This window comes from Zonotrichia leucophrys, chromosome 23, assembly GCF_028769735.1.
Source record: "Zonotrichia leucophrys gambelii isolate GWCS_2022_RI chromosome 23, RI_Zleu_2.0, whole genome shotgun sequence".
Lineage (NCBI taxonomy): Eukaryota > Metazoa > Chordata > Aves > Passeriformes > Passerellidae > Zonotrichia > Zonotrichia leucophrys.
Window position 1 is genome coordinate 3,136,369 of NC_088192.1, and position 26,734 is coordinate 3,163,102.

General features: G+C 47.9%; 2 protein-coding genes across 7 annotated transcripts in view; one reads left to right on the plus strand and one right to left on the minus strand.

Annotated features, from left to right (window-relative positions):
- Positions 1-17,490, plus strand: part of ZMYM4 (zinc finger MYM-type containing 4) — a 44,970-nt gene extending 27,480 nt beyond the window's left edge. Inside the window, exons 16-29 of the mRNA XM_064731863.1 lie at positions 546-686; positions 985-1,022; positions 2,228-2,372; positions 2,543-2,619; positions 3,547-3,718; positions 4,277-4,330; positions 4,447-4,626; positions 5,135-5,229; positions 5,350-5,521; positions 7,134-7,285; positions 8,539-8,650; positions 9,704-9,952; positions 10,890-11,019; positions 12,545-17,490. Coding sequence (XP_064587933.1) covers positions 546-686; positions 985-1,022; positions 2,228-2,372; positions 2,543-2,619; positions 3,547-3,718; positions 4,277-4,330; positions 4,447-4,626; positions 5,135-5,229; positions 5,350-5,521; positions 7,134-7,285; positions 8,539-8,650; positions 9,704-9,952; positions 10,890-11,019; positions 12,545-12,752 — 1,925 coding nt within the window. The 3' untranslated portion in view covers positions 12,753-17,490. The remainder of the gene's footprint in view (positions 1-545; positions 687-984; positions 1,023-2,227; positions 2,373-2,542; positions 2,620-3,546; positions 3,719-4,276; positions 4,331-4,446; positions 4,627-5,134; positions 5,230-5,349; positions 5,522-7,133; positions 7,286-8,538; positions 8,651-9,703; positions 9,953-10,889; positions 11,020-12,544) is intronic.
- A 1,024-nt stretch (positions 17,491-18,514) lies between these two features.
- LOC135457199 (interferon alpha-inducible protein 27-like protein 2A) lies at positions 18,515-24,743 on the minus strand. 6 transcript variants are annotated; one of them, XM_064731618.1, is made up of 7 exons: positions 24,643-24,739; positions 24,344-24,399; positions 24,059-24,118; positions 23,739-23,768; positions 22,829-22,879; positions 22,317-22,478; positions 18,515-18,849 (listed from the first exon to the last, which is right to left on the minus strand). In XM_064731618.1, exons 2-7 carry the CDS (start codon positions 24,345-24,347, stop codon positions 18,758-18,760), a joined length of 399 nt encoding a protein of 132 aa, XP_064587688.1. In that variant the 5' UTR covers positions 24,348-24,399; positions 24,643-24,739; the 3' UTR covers positions 18,515-18,757. The 6 variants fall into 6 exon arrangements, with proteins under 6 accessions (XP_064587688.1, XP_064587683.1, XP_064587682.1 ...); XM_064731613.1 differs by lacking the exon at positions 18,515-18,849 and adding an exon at positions 21,721-22,091 and having other exon boundaries at positions 24,617-24,743; XM_064731612.1 differs by lacking the exon at positions 18,515-18,849 and adding an exon at positions 21,721-22,091 and having other exon boundaries at positions 24,643-24,738.
- Positions 24,744-26,734: the final 1,991 nt, after the last annotated feature.

Below are 26,734 nucleotides of genomic sequence, written 5' to 3' on the forward strand. Positions count from 1 at the left end.
ATTAAGTGTTTATTCTTGGGAATTATCAATCCCAAGGTGTACAAGTGCTGTAGCTGTTTCCTTGAGCAGGGGGAATGGGAATGAGGGTAGGAATGAAACCCACAGGAACAGGAATTATGAGTTTCTGTGGAGACACAAAAAGATGAAAGGCCCTCAAAGACAGGAAGGAAAAGGGAAAGGAAAAGCAGGAATATCACTGATCCTAAAGAAGGGCATAATTTCCCACTGAGTGGCTGCAAGAGTAGGATACCCAAAACCAATAAAATATGAACTGTCAGTTTTTAGGCCATGGTGCACATTGTTTCAATTCAGTGCAATCTGCTGCTTACATTGGTGGCAGCTCTTTTCCCTTCTTGCTTGATTTGCTTGTGGAAGTAGCTCCTGTTTAAACTGAAATGCTGCAACCTCACACCTCCATCCCCTTCTCACACAGCAGCCTCTTGCATCTGGAGACAGATCTCAAGGGTGGGTGTTGTTTCAGAAATGCTTTTTTTTCTCAATTATCTTACTGCTTCTTCTCATTTTCTTCTGTCTACTGTGTCCAGCAAACCTTTCCATGGCACCAGCCTCCTCCTCAGGCCCTCCTTCTTTAAGAAAGGACTCAACCCCTGTCATAGCAAACGTGGTGTCCCTTGCAAGCACCCCAGCTGCCCAGCCTACTGTTAACTCCAACAATGTTTTACAGGGTAAGGCAGCTGAATACCATGCCTGTACTTTTACATCTCTACTCCTGAACATTTATATTTGCTCAGGGATTTTACTGAGAACAGCGGCCACCTCTTCATTGTGCTTCACATCACTGCAGATGATTGCTTTTGTCCTTCCTTTATCTAGGGATAAATAATGACTTAAATTTATGTACATACATCAGGGAATGAGTTTTAATTGGAATTCTTTTTTTTTTTTTTTTGACCTTGGCAGAATATGGATTATTGTTCTTGATGAGAAGTAGACATGTTATTGTATGGTTTTTTTCCTTCACAGGTGCAGTCCCTACTGTGACAGCAAAAACAATAGGAGATGTAAGTTTTACAAGACTTTTTTCACTTTTCAGACTGTATAAATAACAAATAAATTATCCAAGAGTTTGGCAGTATCATTTTGTAACTAAAATTCATCCAGCTTGCGGATGCTTTAAAAAAATGGATGGAACTGAGATGGTACAAAAGTCTTGTGTCCACTGACAGATTGGATGTTTTAAAGCAAAATTTAGGATTGTAGCTCTTGAGGTGTCTGTGGTTCCCAAGTAATTCATGTGTGGTTTCTGCACTTGAGGCTGCCTTTTGTGCTCAGTAATGGGATAGAATAGCAAAAGGACCAGCCTGGGCTGCTGGGACTGGCATGACCAAGCTCCTGCAGCTTCATTTTCCTTCCCCACCCCCTGGCAGTGTGGTGACAGCTGTGGGGAGCCACTGTCACCACTTATCTGGGGATAACTCAGAGAGTCCCAATCCCTGAGCTCTTTGAGGTGTGTGCTGTAACATCCTGCAAACTCTCCTAAAATCAGAGATGCTTTTATGTAGCTTTAGTTTCTGGAAGACTGACAGCTTTGCTTTTAACTGGAGTGTCATTTATGAATTAGAGTATGAGTTTTCCCTCTTGAAACAGATCCTATTATTTGAATGCATGACTGCAAATTACAGTTAGCAGGACATTAGTACAAGCATGAATAGTCAGTCTGTGTGTATCAGGAAATGATACTGCTGCTGCCAGCATTGCTGTTCCTTTTTTACATTTATTTGTTTTCAGTGCTTTCACATTAGTTTACTCAATTTTATCCGTGTCTGTATCAGGCAGACTTTTAGTCATCAAAAGTATCTTAACATAATTCCTCTTTATATCTCTGCTCTAGTCATCAAAAGTATCTTAACATAATTCCTCTTTATATCTCTGCCATCAGTAAAATTCCAAGGTCAAAAGTTTATAGCAGTTATTTGACGACAGAAACCAAATATTCTTGCAGATTTGTTCACTGCACTGTTAACAAAATAAGCTTTATTAGCAAAATTAGCTTTAAACAGCATTATTGTTGAATCAAATTAAATTAAGATGGAGACCAGAAAGCACCAAATAAGCAAGCTTATTTTGCAGTAGTTTTTAAATGATCATTTTTATCAGCAAAAACAGTTTTAAATTGTTTAGCTTCCCCTAATATAGAACAAACTCTAGTCCTCTGTTATCTTTCAAACCAATACTGACTCGACCCTCGTTTGTGTTTTCCAAACAGGCAAGTACCCAGACAGATGCCCTAAAGCTCCCATCATCAAAACCACCCAGGCTTCTGAAAAACAAAGCTTTATTGTGTAAGCCAATCACCCAGACTAAGGCCACCTCCTGCAAACCTCACACACAAAACAAAGAATGCCAGACAGGTGGGTGTGTGATCTCCTACCCCTGTTGGAATTGTCTGTACTGCAGTTGAGAGAGAATACATGATTTATGTAACAGAGAGTATTTTTGAATGTATTATTAAACCTTAACTAGTTTTCAGTTTGTTGTATGGTATTTTCCAACGTTTTTTGGTGTGTTTTTGTTATAACAGAAGGAGAAGAAGCACCTGCTCAGCCCCAGATCATTGGACTGTTCCTGTTCTGTTTTGCCAGTGCCTCCTTACACCCAGTAAACGTTCCTGGATGCCATACGTAGTTATGCTGCCAGTTCTGTGTAAAGCGCGTCTTGCAAGTTATGCTGCATTCTGCAGTTATGCTGCATTCTGTGGATATGCAGATACGTGTAAGTTATGCTGCAGTTCTGTGCAAGTTATGCTGCAGTTCTGTGTAGTTATGCTGCAGTTCTGTACAAGTTATGCTGCAGTTCTGTGCAAGTTATGCTGCAGTTCTGTGTAAGTTATGCTGCAGTTCTGTGTAAGTTATGCTGCAGTTCTGTGCAAGTTATGCTGCAGTTCTGTGCAAGTTATGCTGCAGTTCTGTGTAAGTTATGCTGCAGTTCTGTGTGAGTTATGCTGCAGTTCTGTGTAAGTTATGCTGCAGTTCTGTGTAAGTTATGCTGCAGTTCTGTGCAAGTTATGCTGCAGTTCTGTGCAAGTTATGCTGCAGTTCTGTGAAGTTATGCTGCAGTTCTGTGCAAGTTATGCTGCAGTTCTGTGTAGTTATGCTGCAGTTCTGTGTAAGTTATGCTGCAGTTCTGTGCAAGTTATGCTGCAGTTCTGTGCAAGTTATGCTGCAGTTCTGTGTAGTTATGCTGCAGTTCTGTGTAAGTTATGCTGCAGTTCTGTGCAAGTTATGATGCTGTTCACTACAGAAGGCAGTGCTTCACTGTGTCACTGGGTGCTCTGTCTGCTCATGCAAGTGATATTTGGAGTCCTTGAAGCCATTTCCCTCCTTATTACATCATATTTGGTTAAACATTATCTCAAAAAACTACCAAATTGTAGGGAGAGTACAGAGCTGTCCAGTCTGGAGTTATTTTTAACTTCATTTAGTAGTCCTAAAATATACATAAGGCTAAATGGAGGGACCTCCTGAGGTGTATTTGCTGTTTCCTTCACCCCTAAGTATGTTCTGACATTTTCCACCTGTTCCATAGGTACCAGTTCCCATGCTCATCCCAACCAGCCCGGACAATGCTGATAAGATCATTGAAAACATTCAGGAAAACAAGGAAAAGATTCCCATTAATCCATTTGAAGCTGATCTCCTTCAGATGGCAGAAATGATTGCAGAAGATGCAGAGAGGGATAAAACACACTCTCATGGTGGTAGGTGGTGGTTTTGAAAAGGATGTGAAATGCAGTGAGGTGAAGTCATCTCACCACAGAATTTCCCTTTCCCTCATTCTACATGCTGATTTGACTTGTGGTGACAGGGACAGGTTACCAGAGGTGGAAACCTCCAGATCATCATGTGTTAGAAGGAAGAGTCAAAATCAAGAAGACAGAGCAGCTGCCTTGAAAGAAAATTTTCCTATCAGGCTTTTTATGGAGGGTGAGGCAGATCAGAGTTTGTTGGAGAGCGACCAATCCATGTAATGAAAGTGAAACAAGCTGGAAAGATAAACAAAATATCCTACTGGATAACAAACAGGGAGGGATGGAAGCCTTTGGAAAAGCAAACCTACATTAGTTGTGATTTCTGTTTCCCCTGCAATGACATGACCAAGGTAGAAAGCTGCTAGGAGAGCTGCAGTGGAGGAGAAGGCACAGAATATCTGTTCATGTTATGACCCAATACAGAGATTTTTGCTGTTCAAAGTATTTTATATCAGTTGTGCAAACTGTCAGCCATGTGTAGATACAGATTTCCTTCTTTTTCTAAAGGATCTCAAACATCTGAGCACGAGCTCTTCCTGGACCCCAAGATATTTGAGAAAGGTCAGTCAGATTTCTTGATTTTCCAAATGGATTTTGATCCTGCTGCATCTTTTCTTGCAACCTCCTGGTTCTGCCTTTCCTGTAGCACATGGTGCCTGTGGTCCCTCTCGTTGCAGACCAGGGCAGCACCTACAGTGGAGATCTGGAATCAGAGGCAGTGTCCACTCCTCACAGCTGGGAGGAGGAATTGAATCACTACACCTTGAGATCCAATGCCCTGCCAGAGCCTGAGCCAGAGCTCAAGCCGTTCTCCAAAGGTGATGTGGAACAGGATCTGGAGGCAGATTTCCCATCAGGTCGGTGTCATGTGAAGAAAAACTCATTGTTTGATAAAAGCACACACAATTTTCTGCATGCACATTGTCCCAGCAGCCTGCTTGTGCATTTTCATGTAGTGACAGTGGATGTTTAAAGCTGAAATAGTTGATCACATCTATAAAATATTACTGTTGTTAGAATATTACTGCTGTCTTTAAAGACAACCTCTGACAGGAGTAGCAGGAAGTTCTTGCTTACCTCTTTTGAATTCATCACTTGTGGGTATAATCCATGTGGAGTGGTTGCTAAGATATTTACCTGAATAAATCCACCCACTATTTTGGGGACTTTTTTGTCCTACTGAGAATTTACCACCTTTATACAGCAAATGCACGGATTGCTAAATTAGTCAAATGTCAGGATTACTTGAATATACAAGTGTGATTGTCAGCTGTAAGGTGTTCCATAGTATCAGTGACAGTGACACTTCTACCTGGGCTGCTAAATCATGTGATTAAACTCTTCATGGTGTTGATTTGACTCCAGACTCATTTGACCCTCTCAGTAAAGGACCGGGTTTGCATTCACGTTCACGAGCGAGACGGAGACACAGGGATGGCTTCCCCCAGCCAAAAAGAAGGGTAAGGAAGTATTTCTACAACACAAATCCCTTCCATTTTGAAATAACCACTAATCTAACCAGCCATGGATGAGGAGCTGATGAAATGCTGCTTTGTTTGGGTGTCTTTGTTTGCCTGTAGGGACGGAAGAAGTCGGTGGTTGCTGTGGAGCCGCGGGGTTTGATGCAGGGCTCCTACCCTGGCTGCTCTGTTTCTGGCATGACCCTCAAATACATGTATGGGGTCAATGCCTGGAAAAACTGGGTCCAATGGAAAAATGCACAGGAGGAACAAGGGGACCTGAAGTTTTCAGGTAAATTTGTCTCTGAGTGGAAACAGAAATACTTAGTTGAAGAGCATTTGGTTTGATTCATTGTTCAGGTGAAAATTAGGATTAGATACCACTGAGTTTTGCAGTGCCCATTAGTAGAAAACAAATTTTATAGAATTCTGTCTTGCATCATTCCATGCATTTAAAAATCATAACTATTACACTTTCAATTGATCTGTTTCCTTTAAAAAAAGTCTTTAAAGCACTGGAAATCTCCACATTTCTCCCTTTGCATGCAGTAGTTCTTCATTTGCAGCACAGATTCTTTATGCAGCTGCAGAGCTTTTCTGAGCTATTATAGAACCATGAAATTACAGATCTATCAGGCCATAATTCTAAGTTGACAGCACCAACTTGGCTCCATCCATTTTATCTGTAGCTGGCACATTCCCAAAGTATTTGTTGGTCAGCAGAACTGTTTGCTGTAAAAAAATTGTTTGATCCAACATCAAAATCTTAACACCTTATTTCTAGGCTTCACAGCTGGAAAGAAACATTTCAAAAGTCTGCCCATTCTGTGCTGCAACCTGCCTGAAATGTTATTACTCCTCATGTCTCACAGAGGGGATAGATAACAATGACAGTTAAATACAATTTTGTTTATTTTTCCAATGATTAATTTATTTTTTTTACAAAAGCCCAGCAGAACTGGGATTTGGCAGTGTCTAACTCCCCTTTTCCCTGGTCTCAGATCTTACATCATTGCACTGAGTTTTGTGGGCAAATTTTCAGAGTCAAGCAGAGAATTTAAATTAGGAATAGAATTGAGCATAATAAATACTTCTGCAGTTTAAAGAACTGAGCATGGCAGAACTTTGATAAGAAAGACCTGCAAAGGGAAAAATTCTGGTTAGGATGAGATCTGCTTTTTCATCTCTTACTTAGAATTTTTGTTGTCACTCCATCAGAACAGCTGGGTTTTATTTCCCAGAAGAGGAGTATTCACATGAGTTACTCTATTTTCTTCTTGAGGCCAAGGAAATAAATATTACAGTCATTTCTAGGAAACTGTGCCCAGAAAGATTCCCAAGCAGGCATTTCTGAGGTGTGGAGCAGCCAAGCCTGGTGATTTCATTGCAGATCATTTGATCAATCAATTCCTGGTTGTGCTGCTTCCCTTTCCAAACCTGCATGTCCCATTCAGCTCTTCCTTTAAGAATTGAGATCTGCTGCACTCAGCTCATGGTTAGAAATACTCAGGGTCTTTTATTTTTATTCTGTTGAGTCTCTCACTCCCCTGAGTGCTGCTGGAGGGGTGAAACCCATTTATCAGCCTCGAGCTCATTGCAGCCATTGCTGTCCCACATTTTGGGTTCAGCAGATTCCCAAATATTTACATATCTGGACTCCAAATTCCTGCAGCCTCAGTACTCATTGTAACATTTACACTGATTGCACATGCAGCTGGTCTGAGTTTTATTGGCCAAATCATTCAGTTCTCAGCCAACAGATAGGAAGGAATTCACCATTTAATCATACAGGGTAATTAATGTATGAGACAGGAATTTAGGAGTTTTGCCTACATGAAATAATAAGGAAAGTGGGAAGATTTAATGTGCTGAATTAATTTTTCTGATCATTTCCTTGACCCCAGTTCATCCTGTGAAGCTCAAGGAGGACATTCTCTCCTGCACATTTGCTGAGCTGAGTTTTGGTTTGTGCCAGTTTATTCAAGAGGTGCGGAGACCAAACGGAGAAAAATACGACCCTGACAGCATCTTATACTTGTGCCTTGGAATTCAGCAGGTAACTCTGGGGCTGGGGCACTGCTGAGGAACACAGAGCTGCTCTGGTCATTTATGGGACACCCACAGCCCCACAGAGCAGCTTGGGCTTCATAGAGGAGGCAAGAATTTCATTGTTTGCTTTAATCCCACATATGGCCCAATTTTCTGGATTTTCATATGGTCACAGTGACCAAATTCTTCTGTCCTTTTAGGAGTGTGATGTTGGGGCTGAGTGTTTCTACCTAGATATAAATACTTGGATTTGGAACTTTTTGGATCATTTTTCCTGTTGAGGAAAGATTTGCACCTCAGAAATCCTTGTTTTAAGATGGAATGGTTTAGAGCTAAAATAATTGCACAGAGCTCTTCCAATATATAACTTGATGTGGAAGAGGTTGCCCAGGAGGGATTCTCAGATACCTGTTGTGTTGGCAATATTTACAGAGAAAATACACTGGGAATAACTGTATTGTAATTAGTAAATATTAAAAATAATGTAGTAAGTCCTTATTATCAGCCTTGCAACAACAGCAGTACAAACTTAGAATAAAGCTAATTTATGTTTAAAACTGCATGTTCAGTACATTTCTGTTTCCTTTAGGACAGCCTGCTTGGTCCTCTTCTGAAATTCATTTTGAGATAAAGAGTCAAAATGACATAAAACCTATTTAATTAGACATGGAATTATCTTAATATTTTTTCCTTGCTATGCTACAAAATGTAGAAAGAGTTAAAATTCAAAGGGCCATTGATAAGTTCTCAGAGTATCAGGGATTTTTGTGTCACAGTTTTGACTTATTCATTGATACAAACTCCTTTCAGAAAACTTTTTTAAACAGCTCCTTGAAAAGTTTAAGGAACTTTTCTTCCTTGGTGCTGCAAGTGGAGCAATTTCAGCAGCCTGTGTCTCTTGTCAGGAGGTATTAACATGTAAAGTTCATTTCAACAGAAAAAAATTTCAATAACTATTCTAGTTTTTATAGGCAGAATAATATTTAAAGGAATTTCAAAAATATTTAGAGGAAGATGATTTTGCAGAAAACAGCTCTAGAGCTGAAATATTAACCACAATTCTTGCCCAGATCTCTCCTTTCATATTGGAGTGGTCCCAGTCCCTGCAGGAAATTTGATTTTCTGTTTTATGGAGATTTCACCAAAGTCTTTGGCCCCATAAGCCACTGGGATATAAGAAAAAGAATTTTATGTTTTGTATCTTCTCTACAATGTTCTATAATCATAAACTGTTTTTCTTCCTGTTTTTTTCTCTTGTAGTACCTGTTTGAGAATGGTAGAATAGATAACATTTTCACCGAGCCCTATTCCAGGTTTATGATTGAACTTACAAAACTTTTGAAAATCTGGGAACCTACAATTCTTCCAAATGGTAGGACAATTCTTTTGTTTTATATAGCTGCATGACAAAGCTGTATCATAAATTAATGTTTTCTCAGGGAAAGGAAGAGAATCTGATCTGAGGCTCTCACATTAATCTCCCCTCTCTACACCATGGATTTTATGTCTGTTTTTACCAATTATAATTACACTTAAATGTATCTTTGCCTCTGGTCAGTCCTTGGAAAGAAAGGATTTCCATTCTGGCACTCAACACATTAGTTTTCTTTATCCCTCAAGTTTTAGTTCTTTTTTTAATACAAATAGCCAGAATTTAATGCTGTATTTGAGGTGAGGTACTGCAAAATCTGTGTACAGCTGCAGTGATATTTCCCTTTTAGTGCTGGAAATACTCCTGGTGAGTTTGGGGATCACATTAGCAAATCATTGGAATCTTTTCTCAACTCCAAATTAAGACTTCCCAAATTCTGCAGATACTTTTATTTGGTTTTCAAGCCTGATTATGTGGTTTATAAAACTGAACACCAGCCCTATGAGCACACAACACCTTTAGAGTATCAGTGAAATTTGAATAATATTGGCAACTCCACAACTGCCTTTTCATTTAGAAAAATGAACTTTTTATTTCATACTGAAATAATCCAATTAACTATAGTTTGCTGCAAACTGTAATATTTTTTTTACATTTCTTCTGAGCCCCCACATCTCCCTTTCCTGATTTAGGATAATCACAAAGGGCTATTTATACACAAAATGGGACATTTTAAACTCATACTTCACATGGTAGGAATTACATGTTGCAGTTGGCTGGCTGTGGTTTAATACAGTGAAATTAGAACTTAGTGAGAATCTGCTGGTGGCTGCAGCTCCTTTTTATCCTTTTCTTCATGTATTGGAAAATCCAAGATCCAATTCCACAGCTTGGTTCTCCATGCTCCCTCTCATGCTTGCCCATGCAATATTCTGATTGCTGATGATAGGTGTGAATTTGACTTGATATGTGGTTCATTAATAGAAGTTATCTGAAAATGGATTTATATGCATAAATAACTATTTTCTTTTTTTCTTTACCCATTCCTTGCAGGTTATATGTTCTCAAGAATTGAAGAGGAACACTTGTGGGAATGTAAGCAGCTGGGTGCATATTCCCCCATCGTTTTGTTGAACACTCTTCTGTTCTTCAACACCAAATATTTCCAACTAAAGAATGTCAGTGAGCACCTGAAACTGTCCTTTGCCCACGTTATGAGGCGCACCCGAACTCTGAAGTATAATACTAAGATGACATATTTACGTTTTTTCCCACCCTTTCAAAAACAAGAGGTAGAATCAGGTGAGTGCTCTCTGCTCATTGGTGTTTGGGCAGTCACATTGGTGTGGTCTGAATGAGAGAATCAGAGAATTCTGTGATTTTGGATTGTCTGCTTCTCTTTTAAAAAGGATTGGGGAGAAATATGTTCTGCATATGCTGCTGTCCTGATTACATTTGCAGTATTTTTCACTGCTTTCAAGAGAAATTCTCATATATACATTTGCAGTATTTTTCACTGCTTTCAAGAGAAATTCTCATATATACATTTGCAGTATTTTTCACTGCTTTCAAGAGAAATTCTCAAAGAGCCAAGGCACCCAGGAAAAACTTAAAGTGTCACAGATTTGGCTGCAAATTTGTTTAATAGTCTTTCACAGCATCCTCAGCTTGTATAAAGCTCTATTAATACTGCAAGAGTTAAAGGCCTTTACTGAAATTCTTTTCTCAGCACTTCACAATCTTGGGTTTTGCAGGTCCAGACTTTTATTGTGCCTTTTTAATTCCCATATTTGTCCTGGGTCTGTGTGGGGAACAGACCAGGCAGCCCCAGTGGAGAACAACAATATGGGGTTTGCATTCAGAGGCAAAAACACACCAATTTTTGTTCTTAATTAATTTTGGCACTTGGGAAAGGGGAAGCCTTTGATCCTTTGGGCTTCTTCAGTTCATAGCTCCAGTGCATTTGTCTTTAATAAGTAAAATTCTATCCTCCATATTTTCCTGCTAGTTCTTGTGGGTTTTCTAGATGTGGACCTGGCCTGTAGGATGTGCAGTCCCTGCCCACCCAGCAGATGACCCAGGTGACCATGGTTGGGTGGTGACATGTGACAGAACCAATTCAAGGAGTGGGTTTGGGTGATGCAGAGTCACCACTGGGTGCTGGGCTGAGACACCAGGCCTTGTTTCTGAAGGTGCTGCTTTTCACTGAGCTTCTGTGATGCCATTTTTGTGTATCCAGATAAATTATCAGTAGGCAAGAGGAAACGCAGTGAAGATGAGGAGGTTCCCACAGCAGTGGAAATGGCTGAAAACTCAGATAACCCCCTCCGGTGCCCAGTCCGACTTTATGAATTCTACTTATCAAAATGGTGAGTGACAGAACTTGAGTTTTGGTCTGTGTGTAGATTGGAACAGGCATTTGGGCAAGGAGCCCACTCAGACCTTCTGTGCCTGAGCTTTCCCAATCCCTCAGTGGGAGCAGAACAGGAATTCCAACAGCAGCACTGCTCTGAGACCCCCAAACAGCTTTTTATTTTTTTTTGTTACTGATGTTGAATCAAGTTACAGAGAGAAGTGTATTCTTTAAATAAATAAATTCTTTGATATAAATGTGAGACATTACTACAGTGCCCGTGGCTTTCTCATCTCCCCTAATTCCCATACACCATCCTTGTTGTGAGGAGATTATAACTAATACCCAAGGAACTTCATGTTCCTTCTGAAAGAGTACAGGAGAAGAGTGAATTTGGTAAAATTGATAAATTTTGCCTGCTGAGATATGAGATTAACTTGTGTTTAGGAGTTAGGAAGGAGACTATAGCAAGGACAGAGATATAAATCATTTTTCTCTCCTGTTTCTATATAAACTTCAGTTAGATCCTTGAGCAGGTGGAAGGTGATGTTCTTCTCTCTTCAAAGGAAATACACATGTAAAATGAAGCAGCATCTCATTAGTGTCAGCTGAAACTCAGATAAATCACCCTCAGAAATGGATCTACTGAGCTCACTACAAACATCCCATTCCTGAGGCAGAGGCAGCTGTCCAGACTCTTTCTCTCCCTCTTCTTACCTTCCTTGCCTTCACTGGCACATTATTAGAAGCTTTTAGTTGTTCTTGGGCTGGGGAAGCATTTTCCTGCTCCCCATCATAATCCATAGCTCAGCCTCTGCAGTGGTGCAGGCAGCAGTACAAATTCCCTTTGCTGTTTTGGTTTTTTATCCCAAAACCAGGCAGGAGGGACTTAGAACCCCACCAGAGCCTGGAAGCTGCCTTGGGGTCAGTCAGGCTTTCAGGCAGATGGGCTCAGCATTGCAGCAGGGCCAGGCAAGCTGGGGTTTGGTTTTACTCACTCTTAAACACCTCCTTAGAATGATTTAGGTTCCAAAAGGCCTCTAAGCTCATCAAATTCAGCTGTTCCCCAGCACTGCCAAGGGCACTACAGCCCATGTGCCCAAATGCCACATCCACCTGGCTGTTAAATCCCTCCAGGGACAGGGACTCCACACTGCCCTGGGCAGCTGTGCCAGGGCTGGACAGCCCTTTCAGGGAAGAAATTTTCACTGATATCCAGTCTGAGCCTTGAGGCCATTTCCAACAATTCTGGAATCCCAGAACCAGTTTAACTCAGAGATTGCATGTCAAATCCATTTATCACTCTCCCATTAATTGGGTGACACTGAAGAACCACTGCTGTAAAGAAGTTACTTTGATTTTCTTTGTTTCTTTATAAGCAACTAATGCTGAGTGACCTGGAAATAACTTAACTGTTCCCTTTAAGAAGGTGGAAACGCTGTTGCCATGCCAATGTAACTTTGATTTCTTTGCTGATTCTCCCTTAAACTGTTGGTAAGATTGTAAATGCATCCTAAACCTTGTTTCCTTTGCCTTGGCAGTTCTGAAAGTGTGAAGCAGAGGAGTGATGTGTTCTACCTGCAGCCCGAGCGCTCCTGTGTTCCCAACAGCCCCATTTGGTATTCCACATTGCCAATAGACCCAGGAACCTTGGACATCATGTTAACAAGGATTCTTATGGTGAGGGAGGTACACGAAGAACTTGCCAAAGTCAAATCAGAGGACTCTGATATTGAGTTATCAGACTAACTGCAGTGGGGTATTTTCCTTTGAATACACGTCAGAAGCACCAAAATGTGAATACGTCCAGCCTTTGGAAAATGTGTATCAAATAAGCCAAGATAACGTCACCTACAGGCAGATTTTGTACCACAGTGGATGTACAAACTGGAACTGGAAGGAAGCAAAGGAAGCAAGCTGTGTAAGCTGCAAATCCCAACGTCCTGCAGCACTGATCAATCCTCAGAACAAATCCAAGTGGAACTCACCCATTGGATTGGTGCATAAATCCTTTATCTGTTTAGGATTTTTAAAAGTTGTGAGATCTTTCTAAGGGAAAAAAAAAGGTTGTGTAAAATCTACCCTCACTCTGGTGGGCATGGAGAGCTAGATTGTGGCTCAGGTGACTTCCCAGCCCTTGCTGCCAAGGAACACGTGGAGATCCTTGAGCTCTTCCAGAGGATCCGAGAGAAAGGGGTGAGGTTTAGACAAACAGACACCTTCCGTTATAAATACACCCACACCTACACTTTTATAATTTTTTTTTTTTGAAAACTGGGATCAAATGTTAGGAAGGCAGGAGCCACTGGCCATCCCAAGGGACAACTCTGGCTGCTCTTAACTGGTCACACGAGGCTGGACTCCAGCTCCAGCTCCGGGCTCACACCAACTCCAGCTGTGTTGGAAGAGGTGCTGCAGGTCAAACTTGTGAGTGACCTTTGGGGAATGTCCAGGAGGGATGCCCTGGGCTCTGTGCAGAATTCCTTTCCCAGCCCAGTAGCTCTGCAGTCTGTCCATATAACCCAGTGAATACTGTGGTGCGTGGAAAGTTCATTTCCCTTAAGGCAGCTTTCCTTTCTCCTCTTTCCCTACTCCTATGGTTTTGATTCTTTTGTAAGGCAAATCTAGAGAGGGCTTTGTCATTTCGAGCAGGAATACACACACACTCTTTCTCTTTCCACCTTAGCAACACGGGCAGCGTTGTACAAAGGATGCAGTATTACTTCTGACTACAGAACTGTGGTAGAAAATGACCATGTGTGTTTTTATCCCGCCCCACCCAAAGAGATTTAGTCATAGTGTTGGAAATTGAAAGAGATTTTTTTTTTAAGGCTTGGCTGTTACTGAGTCTTTTGGAAGAGTAAAGCTCCCATGTGGTGTTTGGAGGACAGGACATTATCAGATACTGTCTGTATCTCTGTTTTCTCAAGCTCTAGGTGTGTGTTTCTGATGACCAGTGGTCACAAATTCACTGGCAACCCAAGCTATTTTTGAAGAGGAGAATTATATGGTTTTTATCTAGCTCTGGTCAGTTATCCATCTTCTGTAACAAGGGTCTGATATTTGAGCTTGTCACTAAAATTTCAAGAGATGAAAATCAACAGCCTTGAAAAATATTTCAGGTTTTTTGTTTTGTTTTGGTTGGTTGTTTTTTTTTTATTATTATTTTTTTAGCAGTTACAAAAGTAATTTAACAAAAATAAAATCAGAAAGTAGTCTATTGACGTTGTGTACTCGGTAGTCCTGTCCCTGCCTGTAACAGATTTCACTGATGTATTTTTTAATACAGAAAATTATGTGAAAAGTAAAACCTGCCCCTGATTCTGTCTGACCAAAGCCCATTTGTGTCTGTCATTTCTGAGCAAAGGTTCTGCTTTCTCCATGGCCTGGCAGGGGGAGATGTTTTGTGGGGAGGGCAGGATGGGGATGGTGTGCAAAATAATCCCAAAGCTGAGAGTTCCTTAATAGAGTTTAACAGAAATATTCCCATTGAATAACATAGGATGTTTGTACCTTATGAGAAACACTTTGCTTCCTCTGAACATCCTCACTGTTTCTTGTCTGGGAGCACCTTAATTGTGGCCAATTTTTTTGCAGGGACTGAGAATGAAAGATAGGCAAGTGAAATCACTTTAACTTTCACTGGCTGAGAGCAGAGTTGTTAAACTTGGTGTAAACTCCTTTGGTGTGGTGGCTGGGACATGAGAAACATTTCATTGCAGTTCCATGGTGATAATTAACACAGTAAGTAGTTTTAGTTTCTGTCTCACTCCTGCTTGGAGGCCCTTTGGCAATGGTCTGTTTTTCCCAGGGTCTGCCTGGGCTGTTTTTGCCTCTTGAGGGATTTCTTGTCAGCTCAACTCAAGTTCACACAGACAACACAAGAAGGATTACCTTGAAGGATTAAAGTATATACAAATTATACACACAGGCTCAAAGTTCTGAACACAATCTTGTTTGTAGTCAACATTTCTGACTACTGAGCGCACAACATTTATTGAGATACTGTTTTAAACAAAAAAAAAAATAAAATCATGCTATGTCCTGCTGAATCCCAGAGTTAACTGGGCTGGAAAAGTCCTTTGAGATCATCAAGTCCACCCTGAGACCAGCACCAGCTTGCCAACCAGACCATGGCACTGAGTGCCACATCCAGTGTTAAACTGCAGTTTCAGTGTGGACAGAGAAGCAATAAAGATGAGTGTGAGAAAGAAAAATGGAAAACTTCCTGCTACAGGGTTCCAGCAGCTCCCAGTGCAGGAGGTGCTCAGTGCAAACCCACTGCTCCATCCTGGCTTCAGTTCACTAAAGAAGGGAACTGGGGGCACCCTGAAAGCCACAGAACTGGGTGCAAAAGGAAGTCAAATTACCTTGAGAATTATTCTGCCAACTACTGCTTAAAAAAACACTCCAGGATTTCTCTGGAATAGTTTCCAGCTCCTTGGAGACTTCAAACAGCAGCAAAGTCCTTTGTCACATGTCCCCAGCTGTGCTGCTGCCTCAGTGCCAGGGCTGACTCACAGCAATGTGCAATAAAATCATTGGTTTTTGGTAACAATCTCAGTAACTCCCAGGTCTCCTGAGCAGCAATTTCACTGTTGCCTTAACAACCAAAGAAGCCAGAACAAATTCTCCTGCAGCCAGTGCTTACTGTGCTCATAACCCTGGCATGCCTGGAACTTTGCTCCCCTCAGCACAACAGCTTCCTCCCCATTCTTCCTTGGCCTCTTGTCCTTTTTAAACATCCAGAGGCAAAACAAAGATTTGCTGCCTTCATTAAGGAGCAGCTCCCTGGCAGTTCTTCCCCTGCCTTGTAAGATGCTGTGTAAGAAATAAGGTTTGAGGTTTGAGCTTTTGATCTCTCAAGCATTAACTGTTGGGTTTTTCCCTTTACCTGTTTATGAGCACCAAAAGTCTGTAAAAATCACAGACCATTGGTGAGGAGAAAGGCTAGAGGAGTTTTGGGAGCACTGAAATGGGTGTGTTGTGCCTCTGGGAGATGCAGGTCTTGTCTCACATTGCCAGAGCTTCACACCTGCCATGGGTGATGTGCCAGAGGAGTCCCCATGGGATCCCCCCCTTTGCCTTACAGGGAAATCCCTTTGCTCCAGCAGCACAGAGCTGGGCAGGTGGGACTGACTCTGCTTTTGCATCTTCCCCAGGAGGAAACAATTGGTTTGGAAACGATGAGGAGGTCAAATGGTTTTGCACAGTGTTACCGTATTTGTTAGGAAGTTGTCCTCAGCTCTTTTTTAAGTGGATTTTTTTAACCTAAGGGAAAAAAACCATTCATTTAGTCTGACCACTGGCACCAACTTCTTCCAGCAGCAAAGCTGTAAGAATTTGCCTTTTTATCTTCAGTTTCCCCACCAAAATCCCAAGGAGCATTCCAGAAGTTTTCTGTTGTGCTGTGCTTTCAGAGGGAACAATTTTGGACATGCCAGGAGGAGCAAGTGGCAGAAGAGCTGTTGCAAGGTGCTGGGAATGTGCTTTGGGGAGGCAGGTAATTGATGGTACATAGCAAAACACAATATAAATATTAAATCCCTAAGATTAATGGTTTTATTTTCCAAACATCTCATTGAGGAGGTCCTTGGTGCTCAGCCACTGGCACCAGTGCTGGCTCTGCTCCAGGGAGTGTTGCACAGATGCAGAATGGTTTTTAAAGTCATAAAGGCTCAAAAGAACTTGGGCAGCTTGGATTCCTCTAGCCACAGAACTGAAATGTCCATTGGACATCACATTGCCCAAGCTGATGGATTTTCAGCAGATATTCAACTTTTCTTAAAGATCTGGGATACCTGGCTTTCCCCTCTCAGATGGGAGAAGGGAATTTATGACAATGAAACAGTGAAGTTAGATAAAGCTTTACACCCCACATCCCAAAATGAATCCCAAGAACATGGTTTTAATCCTGGAAGATCCAAGTGGATGTGGGCAGCACAAGCCACACACCCCAGTTTGGTAGCCTTGATTCTTAGTCAGCCTTTGGGTGTGTCAAGAGGCTTTTTATCCTCTCTTTGCATATTTATAGCATAAACAGCCAGAGCAATTTGCAAAGGTCTTTTGGACCTGCTGGGAGCCAGGCTGCAGCTTTGGAGGGAAGGGTGAGGGTGGTGGCACCTGAACTTTCTCCCCAGCTAAGCCCCAAACTCACCCCCAGCCCCAGCACACCCTTCCCATCACTCCTGAGGATTGATGACCCCTCATGTTTTCTCCCTTCCAATCTGTCCCTGTACCCTCTATAAATTGGCCAGACTTTCCTACCTCGTTTGGGCATTATCAGGCAGAATTCCACAGGATGCTTTGCAGCCCTGTGATGAAAGGTGCTATAAAATTGTAAAGTGTTAATTCAGATGTAACCAGGTCAGCAGTGCATCATAACCTATATTAAACAGAGATTTTCTAATATGAGAATTTATAGAGTTCAATGTATGGTATTCATAAGTGAATTATTGAGACCCTCAAAAGAGTTTTTGTTTCAATCATACCTGTATTCTGGAAAAGTGATTAAAAACCTTTAACCTTAATGAAAGAGTGCAGCCATCCTCCTTTCCTCTATGACACTGGAATCTAAAAGCAGTTTACAAAACAGTACACACCTTTACAGCAGAATCTCACAGATTTCATATGGGGAGGGGTCAGCAGTTTTTAAGCCACAGTTAAAATTGCAGCTGATCACCTGCACAGCAGTGTGGGATCTCAGCACCTCAGGACTGAGGTGCGAGTCACCGAGACCACCCTTGGGGGCTCGGGAGTCCTGGAATGTTCCAGAAGTGTCTGGTGGCTGGACTTTGATCCTACACAGGAGACGACACCTGTATGAGGATAGGAGGATTCCACCGGAGTGAATGGTGAAGGGATCAGTTAATTAGAGGGTGGAACACAGGGTTTAGGATTTCTGTACAGGGGGGTTTAGAGAAGTAAGATGGAGGAATTGGGGCGTGTCCTGTCCTTCTTCTTCTTCTTCTTCTCCTCCATCTTCTGTGGTGATGGTGGCTCTTTGGGATTGGTTATTACTGAAAGTGCACTGGTCAATAAGGGTGAAAGGTATTGGGGAAAAATGATAAATATTGTACACGTAACAATGGATATAAAGATAGGTAACTGTCTGGAGGGCAGGGAGTGTGCTCATGGCTGGCTGCTGAGCAGACCTCTGTCGGGCCGAGAGAAAATCTTTTAGATAAAAAATTAATAAACACCGAGACCGAGAAAAGATGTGAAGCCTCTTCTCGTCCTTTGAAATGCGGGCTGCCCCAAGGTCACCCCGGGCCTTTCCAGGCCATCCAAACAGCCGAAAACCGGACACAGCAGCACCTGGTGGTTCCCACTCACACTGGGTTCTGTTCCTCTGGCTTGGGCTGTAACTTCTCCCCTGCCCCAAACTGAGAGCAGGGGAACTGGGGGCAGCATCAGCGAGCAGGTCAGTGCTGGGGGCTGAGCATCCCCTGTGCCCTGTCCCCCTCTAATGCCACCATCAGCCAAGAGAGCAGCCACACACAAACACCAACTCTGCTGCAAGCAAAGCACTTTTATTGGCTTCAGGGAAATCACTGCCCACAAAATCCAAAGCTTTTAAAAAGGGAGGCAAATTCTGAGGGGTCTGTGGGGGTTTCTCAGCTGCATTGTGCAAGGCACGGCTTTGGGATCAGCAACCTGCTTGGCTTCTCTTGGGTTGCTTGTCTGGAGTTGTCTTCTCCTCATGTTTGTCACCCAAGTTACTTTTCCTTGGGTTGGTCACTTGGAGGTTTCTATCACTTGGGCAGTAAGGCACCGACTGCTGCGCCAGCAGAGCCCAGGGCAGTTGTCAGCCCAGCTTTGGCAGCAAGAGAGAGACCTGCAGCTCCTGCAAAGACAAATGGAGATGTGAAGTTTCAGGAGCATCAAGATTGCCTGCTGAGGGACCGAGCACTGGGCACAGCCAGCCAAGGGCTCCTCCTGAGCAGGGAGAGCCCTGAGAGTTTGGAGCAATTGAGAGCAGGGAGGGGTTAAAGGGCTGCTCTGGCTCTAGAGCCAGCGTGTTTTCTCTGCCATGGAGATGCAGCCCAGCTCCCCTGCCCTCCCCACTCACCAACGGACTGCAGCACAGCCACGGTGCTGCCTGCAGCCACTCCGCCGCCGTTGGCGATGGCAGCTGCCGACATCATCTTGGCAGCGATGGAGCCGGCGAGGATGCCGGCCTTGGTGAACCCCAGCGCAGCAACGCCCCCCGGGACACCAAACAGTGCCAATCCTGCAGGGAGGACAGCACACCTTTAGGGTGCTCTCTGTGACCCCCATCTCCCCCTGCCACCTGCACCAGACCCGGCCTCCCCAAAAGCACGCAGGGAGCAGAGTGGGCAGCGAGGGCTGGGGCTGCAGGGACGGGGACAGCCCTGGGCGGCAGGAGAGGAGCAGCGTGCAGGGCTGCGGCACCGGGGGCAGCCACAACCCCATTCCAGGCACTGCCCAGAGCTGCCGCTCCTCCCCTCTTCCTCCCACCTGCACCCCAATCCTCCCCAGCCCTGGTACTTGCAGCCCCCAGTCCAGTCCCCAGGACCACGCGTGGCTGGAACCAGGCAGTGAACCCGAGCGCTGCTCATCCCGTGCCAGATCCTCACCTACTCCCACTGTGGCTCCGATGACAGCTTTAATGATAATTATATTCGCCCCTGAGAAAGAAAATGGCAGGAGAGCAGGAAGGACATGAGCATGGACAGCACAGATCCCCTGAGCACCAGCAGTTCCTTCAGCCTCACCCTGACTTCAGCCCCTGAAGACCCCTGGGAAGAGGCCTCTGGTGGGGTGGGTCCCAATGTCCCCTCAGATTGGGAGGAACAGGGAGAAGGGGCACAGCCCGGAGTGCCCACCCTGTCCTGCCCGCCACACCCACCAACCCAGAACAGCACAGGACACAGGGCACGTGTCAGCCCAGTCTGTGTCCTGCACTGCCCAGATGGCACCTGTGCCCACAGCCACCCCTAAGCACGGAGCTCCTCGTATTTACATCCATGGCCAACCCATGTGTGCCTCAGACCCAGAGCCCCTCAGTGGCTGGAGGATGCTCAGGATGGTGTTTTGGGGGTGGCTGCCCTTTGTGGGTGATGGGATGCTCCAGGATGCAGTCGAGGTTCAGTGGTTTGGGCTGTGGTAGCACCTGGAAGGCTGCACCCCACTAACAGCATCCTCAGCTTGTGCCAGGGCGTTGGCCTGCAGTCAGCTCTGCTCCCTGAGCACACCCAGCCCCTTCCTGCTCTGCCTTTCTATCTCTGACCAGTGCTGCCATTGGACACAGCAGTTCTTGCCACAGAGCACTCACCTCCCTGCACAGCCCCTGATCCCCTCAGCGCCAACCCCAGCAGGTCTGGGCTCTTCCTGCCACATTGGGATGGATCCCTTTCCCACACTTTGGGCACATTCACACCAGGGATGGCTTCAAGGGCTGCTTTGGCTTCAGAGTAAGCCCAGGGTGCAACCCCGCGTCCCACCCAGCACAGCTCAGCCCATCTGCAATAAAGCCCCTCCCAGCTGGAGCCCAGCGCCCTGTGCCGGGCAGGGTCCCAGAGGCAGCAGCAGCTCTGCCAGCACCGCCCTCCTTCAGCCCTTCGGGAGGAGAGGGGAGCAGGGGCGAACCCCAGGGTCCCTGTGCCCCCCTCGATCTGCCCCCCTCAGGACCCAGACTCCCATCCCAGGAACCTCCCAGCTTACCCATGGTCATCTGGATGGTCCGAGATCCTCGATGATTCTGCTCTAATCTCGGTACCTTGGGGGAACGAGAACAAGATTTTTTTTGCGTGGCCGGCAGCTGCGATCAGCGGAGCTTTGTAGCCCTGCACGATAGCCCCCAGCCACCCCTCTCCCACCCAGGAGACCCCGGCCCTTCCCCTCACAAGAAGGGATCCCCCCCTCTCCCCAGCCCCAGCTCCTGCCCGGCCGCTCCGCCGGCACAGCGAGGAGAACCCCCCGTTATTGTCCCCTCCTCAGAGAAAGGCCGCTGTTCCCAAGCACCCACGGCGACACCTCACGCCGCCAACCTCGCGTGTGTTTGTTGTGCTCTGAGGAGCCGAGGGCTGAGGAAAGGCGGAGCTAAGGGGAGTGGCCGCTCAGCTGATTTCCGAGAAATCAGCAAGGAAACCGCTCGCTCAGTTTCGCTTTCTGGGTAACCCTTGATGGTGCTGCCTCTGCTCGAGCAGGGCTGGGGCTCTCCCGTCCTCACCCTGGGGTGTCCCCTCAGGGATCCCTTTGGCCCCGATGGCCTCGGGCTGGGGCTGAGGGGGAAGGACGCGCCGGGCCGGGGCTGCTCAGGCTGTGCCGGGGCTCCTGTGGCTTCACGGGGCCTTTCCCCAGCAGGTTTGGGGCCGATGAAACCCCGCGGCTCCGAGGAGCACCCACAGCAGTCTGGAGAGCAGAGCTGGAGCCGCTCTGCCTCCTCCCCACAGGGCAGCCTCAAAAACCGGCCGAAACCCCGCTCTGCATCCCCCCGTTTGCTGCTGCTGCTGCTGAGGTGGGTCAACTGTATCTGTATTCTGGAAAATTGATTAAAAACCTTTAACCTTACTGAAAGAGTGCATCCATTCTCTGGCTTGGGCTGTAACTTCTCCCTTGCCCCAAACTGAGAGCAGGGGAACTGGGGGCAGCATCAGCGAGCAGGTCAGTGCTGGGGACTGAGCATCCCCTGTGCCCTGTCCCCCTCTAACGCCACCATCAGCCAAGAGAGCAGCCACACACAGACACCAACTCTGTTGCAAGCAAAGCACTTTTATTGGCTTCAGAGAAATCACTGCTCACAACAATCCAAAGCTTTTGAAAGGGGAGGCAAAGATCTGAGGGGTCTGTGGAGGTTTCCCAGCACCTGCACTGTGCAAGGCACGGCTTTGGGATCAGCAACCTGCTTCGTTTCTCTTGGGTTGCTTGTCTGGAGTTGTCTTCTCCTCATGTTTTTCACTCAAGTTATTTTTTCTTAGGTTTGTCACTTGGCTTTTTATCCTTTTTTAGGTTGGTCACTTAGAGGTTTCTTTCACTCAGTTAGCTGGGCACCAGTTGCTGCACCAGCTGAGCCCAGGGCAGCTGTCAGCCCAGCTTGGGCACCAGCAGAAAGACCTGCAGCTCCTGCAAAGACAAATTGAGATGTGAAGTTTCAGGAGCATCGAGGCTGCCTGCTGAGGGACTGAGCACGGGGCACAGCCAGCCAAGGGCTCCTCCTGAGCACAGAGAACCCTGAGAGTTTGGAGCAATTCAGAGCAGGGAGGGGTTAAAGGGCTGCTCTGGCCCTAGAGCCAGCCCGTGCTCTCTGCCATGGAGATGCAGCCCAGCTCCCCTGCCCTCCCCACTCACCGACGGACTGCAGCACAGCCACGGTGCTGCCTGCAGCCACTCCTCCGCCGTTGGCGATGGCAGCTGCCGACATCATCTTGGCAGCGACGGAGCCGGCGGCGATGCCTGCCCCGGTGAAACCCAGCGCGCCGAGGAACACCGGGACGCCAACCAGTGCCAATCCTGCAGGGAGGGCAGAGCAGCGTTAGGGTGCACTCTGTGACCCCCATCTCCCCCTGCCACCTGCACCAGACCCGGCCTCCCCAAAAGCACGCAGGGAGCAGAGCGGGCAGCGAGGGCTGGGGCTGCAGGGACGGGGACAGCCCTGGGCGGCAGGAGAGGAGCAGCGTGCAGGGCTGCGGCACCGGGGGCAGACAGAACCCCATTCCAGACACTGCCCAGATCTACCTCTCTTCCTCCCTCCAATTCTCCCCAGCCCTTGCAGCCCCCAGCCCAGCCCAGTCCCCAGGACCCCACGGGGCTGGGACCGGGCAGTGAACCTGAGCGCTGCTCATCCCGTGCCGGACCCTCACCTGCTCCCACTGTGGCTCCGATGACAGCTCCAATGGCACTTCCATTGTCCTCTGAGAAAGAAAATGGCAGGAGAGCAGGAAGGACATGAGCATGGACAGCACAGCTTCCCTGAGCACCAGCAGTTCCTTCAGCCTCCCCCTGCCTTCAGCCCCTGAAGACCCCTGGGAAGAGGCCTCTGGTGGGGTGGGTCCCAATGTCCCCTCAGATTGAGAGGAAAAGGGAGAAGGGGCACACCCCGGAGTGCCCACCCTGTCCTGCCCACCACACCCACCTACCTTGAACAGCACAGGACACAGGGCACGTGTCAGCCCAGTCTGTGTCCTGCACTGCCCAGACGGCCCCTGTGCCCACAGCCACCCCTAAGCACGGAGCTCCTCGTGTTCAGACCCATGGCCAATCCATGCATGCGTCAGACCCAGAGCCCCTCATTGGTGCAGGATGCTCAGGATGGTGTTTTGGGGGTGGCTGCCCTTGTGGGTGATGGGATGCTCCAGGATGTAGTCCAGAGTCCAGGTTCAGTGGTTTGGGCTGTGGTAGCACCTGGAAGGCTGCACCCCACTAAGGGTCTCCTCAGTCTGTGCCAGAGAGTTGGCCTGCAGTCAGCTCTGCTCCCTGAGCACACCCAGCCCCTTTCTGCTCTCCATTTCCACATCTGGCCAGTGCTGCCATTGGACACAGCAGTTCTTGCCACAGAGCACTCACCTCCCTGCACAGCCCCTGATCGCCTCAGCCCCAACCCCGACCCCAAGAGTCGCTCTTACCACCACATTGGGATGGATCCCGTTCCCTCAGTTTGGGCACATTCAGACCAGTGAGGGCTTCAAGGGCTGCTTTGTCTTCAGAGTAAGCCCAGGCTACAACCCCATGTTCCACCCAGCACAGCCCAGGCCCCCTGCCCTCTCCACTCACTCTCAGATCTGCGATCCTTTGCTGCTGCTCCTGCAAGGGAGGACAATGAAGCGTTAGGGTGCTCTCTGTGACCCCCATCTCCCCCTGCCACCTGCACCAGACCCGGCCTCCCCAAAAGCACCCAGGGAGGAGAGTGGGCAGCGAGGGCTGGGGCTGCAGGGACGGGGACAGCCCTGGGCGGCAGGAGAGGAGCAGCGTGCAGGGCTGCGGCAGCGGGGGCAGACACAACTCCATTCCAGGCACTGCCCAGAGCTGTCCCTTCCCTCCCAGCAGCACAAGCAGCGAAGCCGAGCGTTGCTCATCCCATGCCAAATTCTCACCTCCAATTGTAGATCCAGTGATGAGCAGAGTGATGATGGCAACGGCGACTACCCGTGTACCTAAGAATGAAAAGGGCAGAAGGGCAGCAGTGTGAGCAATAGAGCCCCTCTCAGCTGGAGCCCAGCGCCCTGTGCCGGGCAGGGCAGGGTCCCAGAGGCAGCAGCAGCTCTGCCGGCTCCGCCCTCCTTCAGACCTCCGGGAGGAGAGGGGAGCAGGGGCGAACCCCAGGGTCCCTGTGCCCTCCTCACGACCCAGGCCCCCACCCCAGGAACCTCCCAGCTTACCCATGGTCGTCTGGGCGGGAGCGAGATCTGCGATGATTCTGCTCTAATCCCGGATCCTTGGGGAAGGAGAACAAGATTTTGCGTAGGCAGCAGATGAGATCAGCGGGGCTTTGTTGCCCGGCACGATCTCCCCCAGCCACCCCTCTCCCACCCAGGAGACCCCGGCCCCTCCCCTCACAAGAAGGGATCCCCCCCTCTCCCCAGCCCCGGCTCCTGCCCTGCCGCTCCCCCGGCACAGCGAGGAGAACCCCCCGTTATTGTCCCCCCCATTACAGACAGGCTGCTGTCCCCACACCCACGGAGGGACTGCGGCACCTCACGCCGCCAACCTCGCGTGTGTTTGTTGTGCTCTGAGGAGCCGAGGGCTGCAGAAAAGGCGGAGCTAAAGGGAGCCGCCGCTCAGCTGATTTCCGAGAAATCAGCAAGGAAACCGCTCGCTCAGTTTCGCTTTCTGGTTAACTCCTGATGGTGCTGTCTCTGCTAGAGCAGGGCTGGGGCTCTCCCGTCCGCACTCTGGGGTGTCCCCTTAGGAGCCCTTTGGCCCCGATGGCCTCGGACGGGAGATGAGGGGGAAGGACGCGCAGTGGGCTGTAACTTGCCCCAAACTGAGAGCAGGGGAACTGGGGGCAGCATCAGCGAGCAGGTCAGTGCTGGGGACTGAGCATCCCCTGTGCCCTGTCCCCCTCTAATGCCACCATCAGCCAAGAGAGCAGCCACACACAGACACCAACTCTGCTGCAAGCAAAGTACTTTTATTGGCTTTAGGAAAATCACTGCTCACAACAATCCAAAGCCTTTAAAAGGAGAGGCAGAGCCGTGAGGGGTCTGTGGGGGTTTCTCAGGTGCATTGTGCAAGGCAAGGCTTTGGTATCAGGAACCTGCCTGACTTCTCCTGGTTTGCTCGTATGGAGTTGTCTCCTGTGCAGGTTTTTCACATGAGTTACTTTTTCTTGGGTTGGTCACTTGGCTTTTTATCCTTTTCAGGTTGGTCACTTGGAGGTTTCTTCCCTTTGGACAGCCAGGCACCGGCTGCTGCGCCAGCTGAGCCCAGGGCAGCTTGGGCACCAGCAGAAAGACCTGCAGCTCCTGCAAAGACAAATTGAGATGTGAAGTTTCAGGAGCATCAAGATTGCCTGCTGAGGGACCGAGCACTGGGCACAGGAGCCAAGGACTCCTCCTGAGCAGGGAGAACCCTGAGAGTTTGGAGCAATTCAGAGCAGGGAGGGGTTAAAGGGCTGCTCTGGCTCTAGAGCCAGCGTGTTTTCTCTGCCATGGAGATGCAGCCCAGCTCCCGTGCCCTCCCACTCACCGATGGACTGCAGCACAGCCACGGTGCTGCCTGCAGCCACTCCTCCGCCGTTGGCGATGGCAGCTGCCGACATCATCTTGGCAGCGACGGAGCCGGCGGCGATGCCGACCTTGGTGAACCCCAGCGCAGCAACACCCAGTGGGACGCCAAACAGTAGCACTCCTGCAGGGAGGGCAGAGCAGTTTTAGGGTGCTCTCTGTGACCCCCATCTCCCCCTGCCACCTGCACCACACCCGGCCTCCCCAAAAGCACCCAGGGAGCAGAGCGGGCAGCGAGGGCTGGGGCTGCAGGGACGGGGACAGCCCTGGGCGGCAGGAGAGGAGCAGCGTGCAGGGCTGCGGCAGCGGGGGCAGACAGAACCCCATTCCAGGCACTGCCCAGAGCTGCCCCTTTTCCTCCTGCCTCCACCCCAATTCTCCCCAGCCCTGGTATTGCAGCCCCCAGTCCCCAGCCCAGTCCCCAGGACCCCACGGGAATGGGACCGGGCAGTGAACCCGAGCGCTGCTCATCCCGTGCCGGACCCTCACCTGCTCCCACTGTGGCTCCGATGACCATTCTAATGGCTCTTCCACTTCCACTTCCACTTCCATTGTCCCCTGAGAACGAAAATGGCAGGAGGGGAGGGAGGACATGAGCATGGACAGCAAATCTCCCCTGAGCAATGCTGAGCACTCTGTGCCAGGCAGAGCAGGGTGCCGGAGTCAGCAGCAGCTCCTCCAGCCTCCCCCTGCCTTCATCTGCCTTTTGCCTCTCAAGACCCCTGGGAAGAGGCCACTGGACGGGCGGGTCCCAGTGTCCCCCCAGGCTGGGAGGAACAGGGGCACACCCCGCAGTGCCCACCCACCCTGCCCTGCCCTGCCCTGCCCTGCCCACCACAGCCACCAACCCGGAACAGCAAAGGGACACAGGGCAGGTGTCAGCCCAGTCTGGCACCTGCCACCAGCACAAGGTCAATCAAACAGACTTCATAATAAACTCACCACTGCCTTGCCAGGCCTTCCCTGTGCAGGGGGAGAGGGAGCAGGGCTGGCAGCTGTGCCCACTGGAATCCCTTCCTGGAGCACAGCAATTCCCAGGGCACT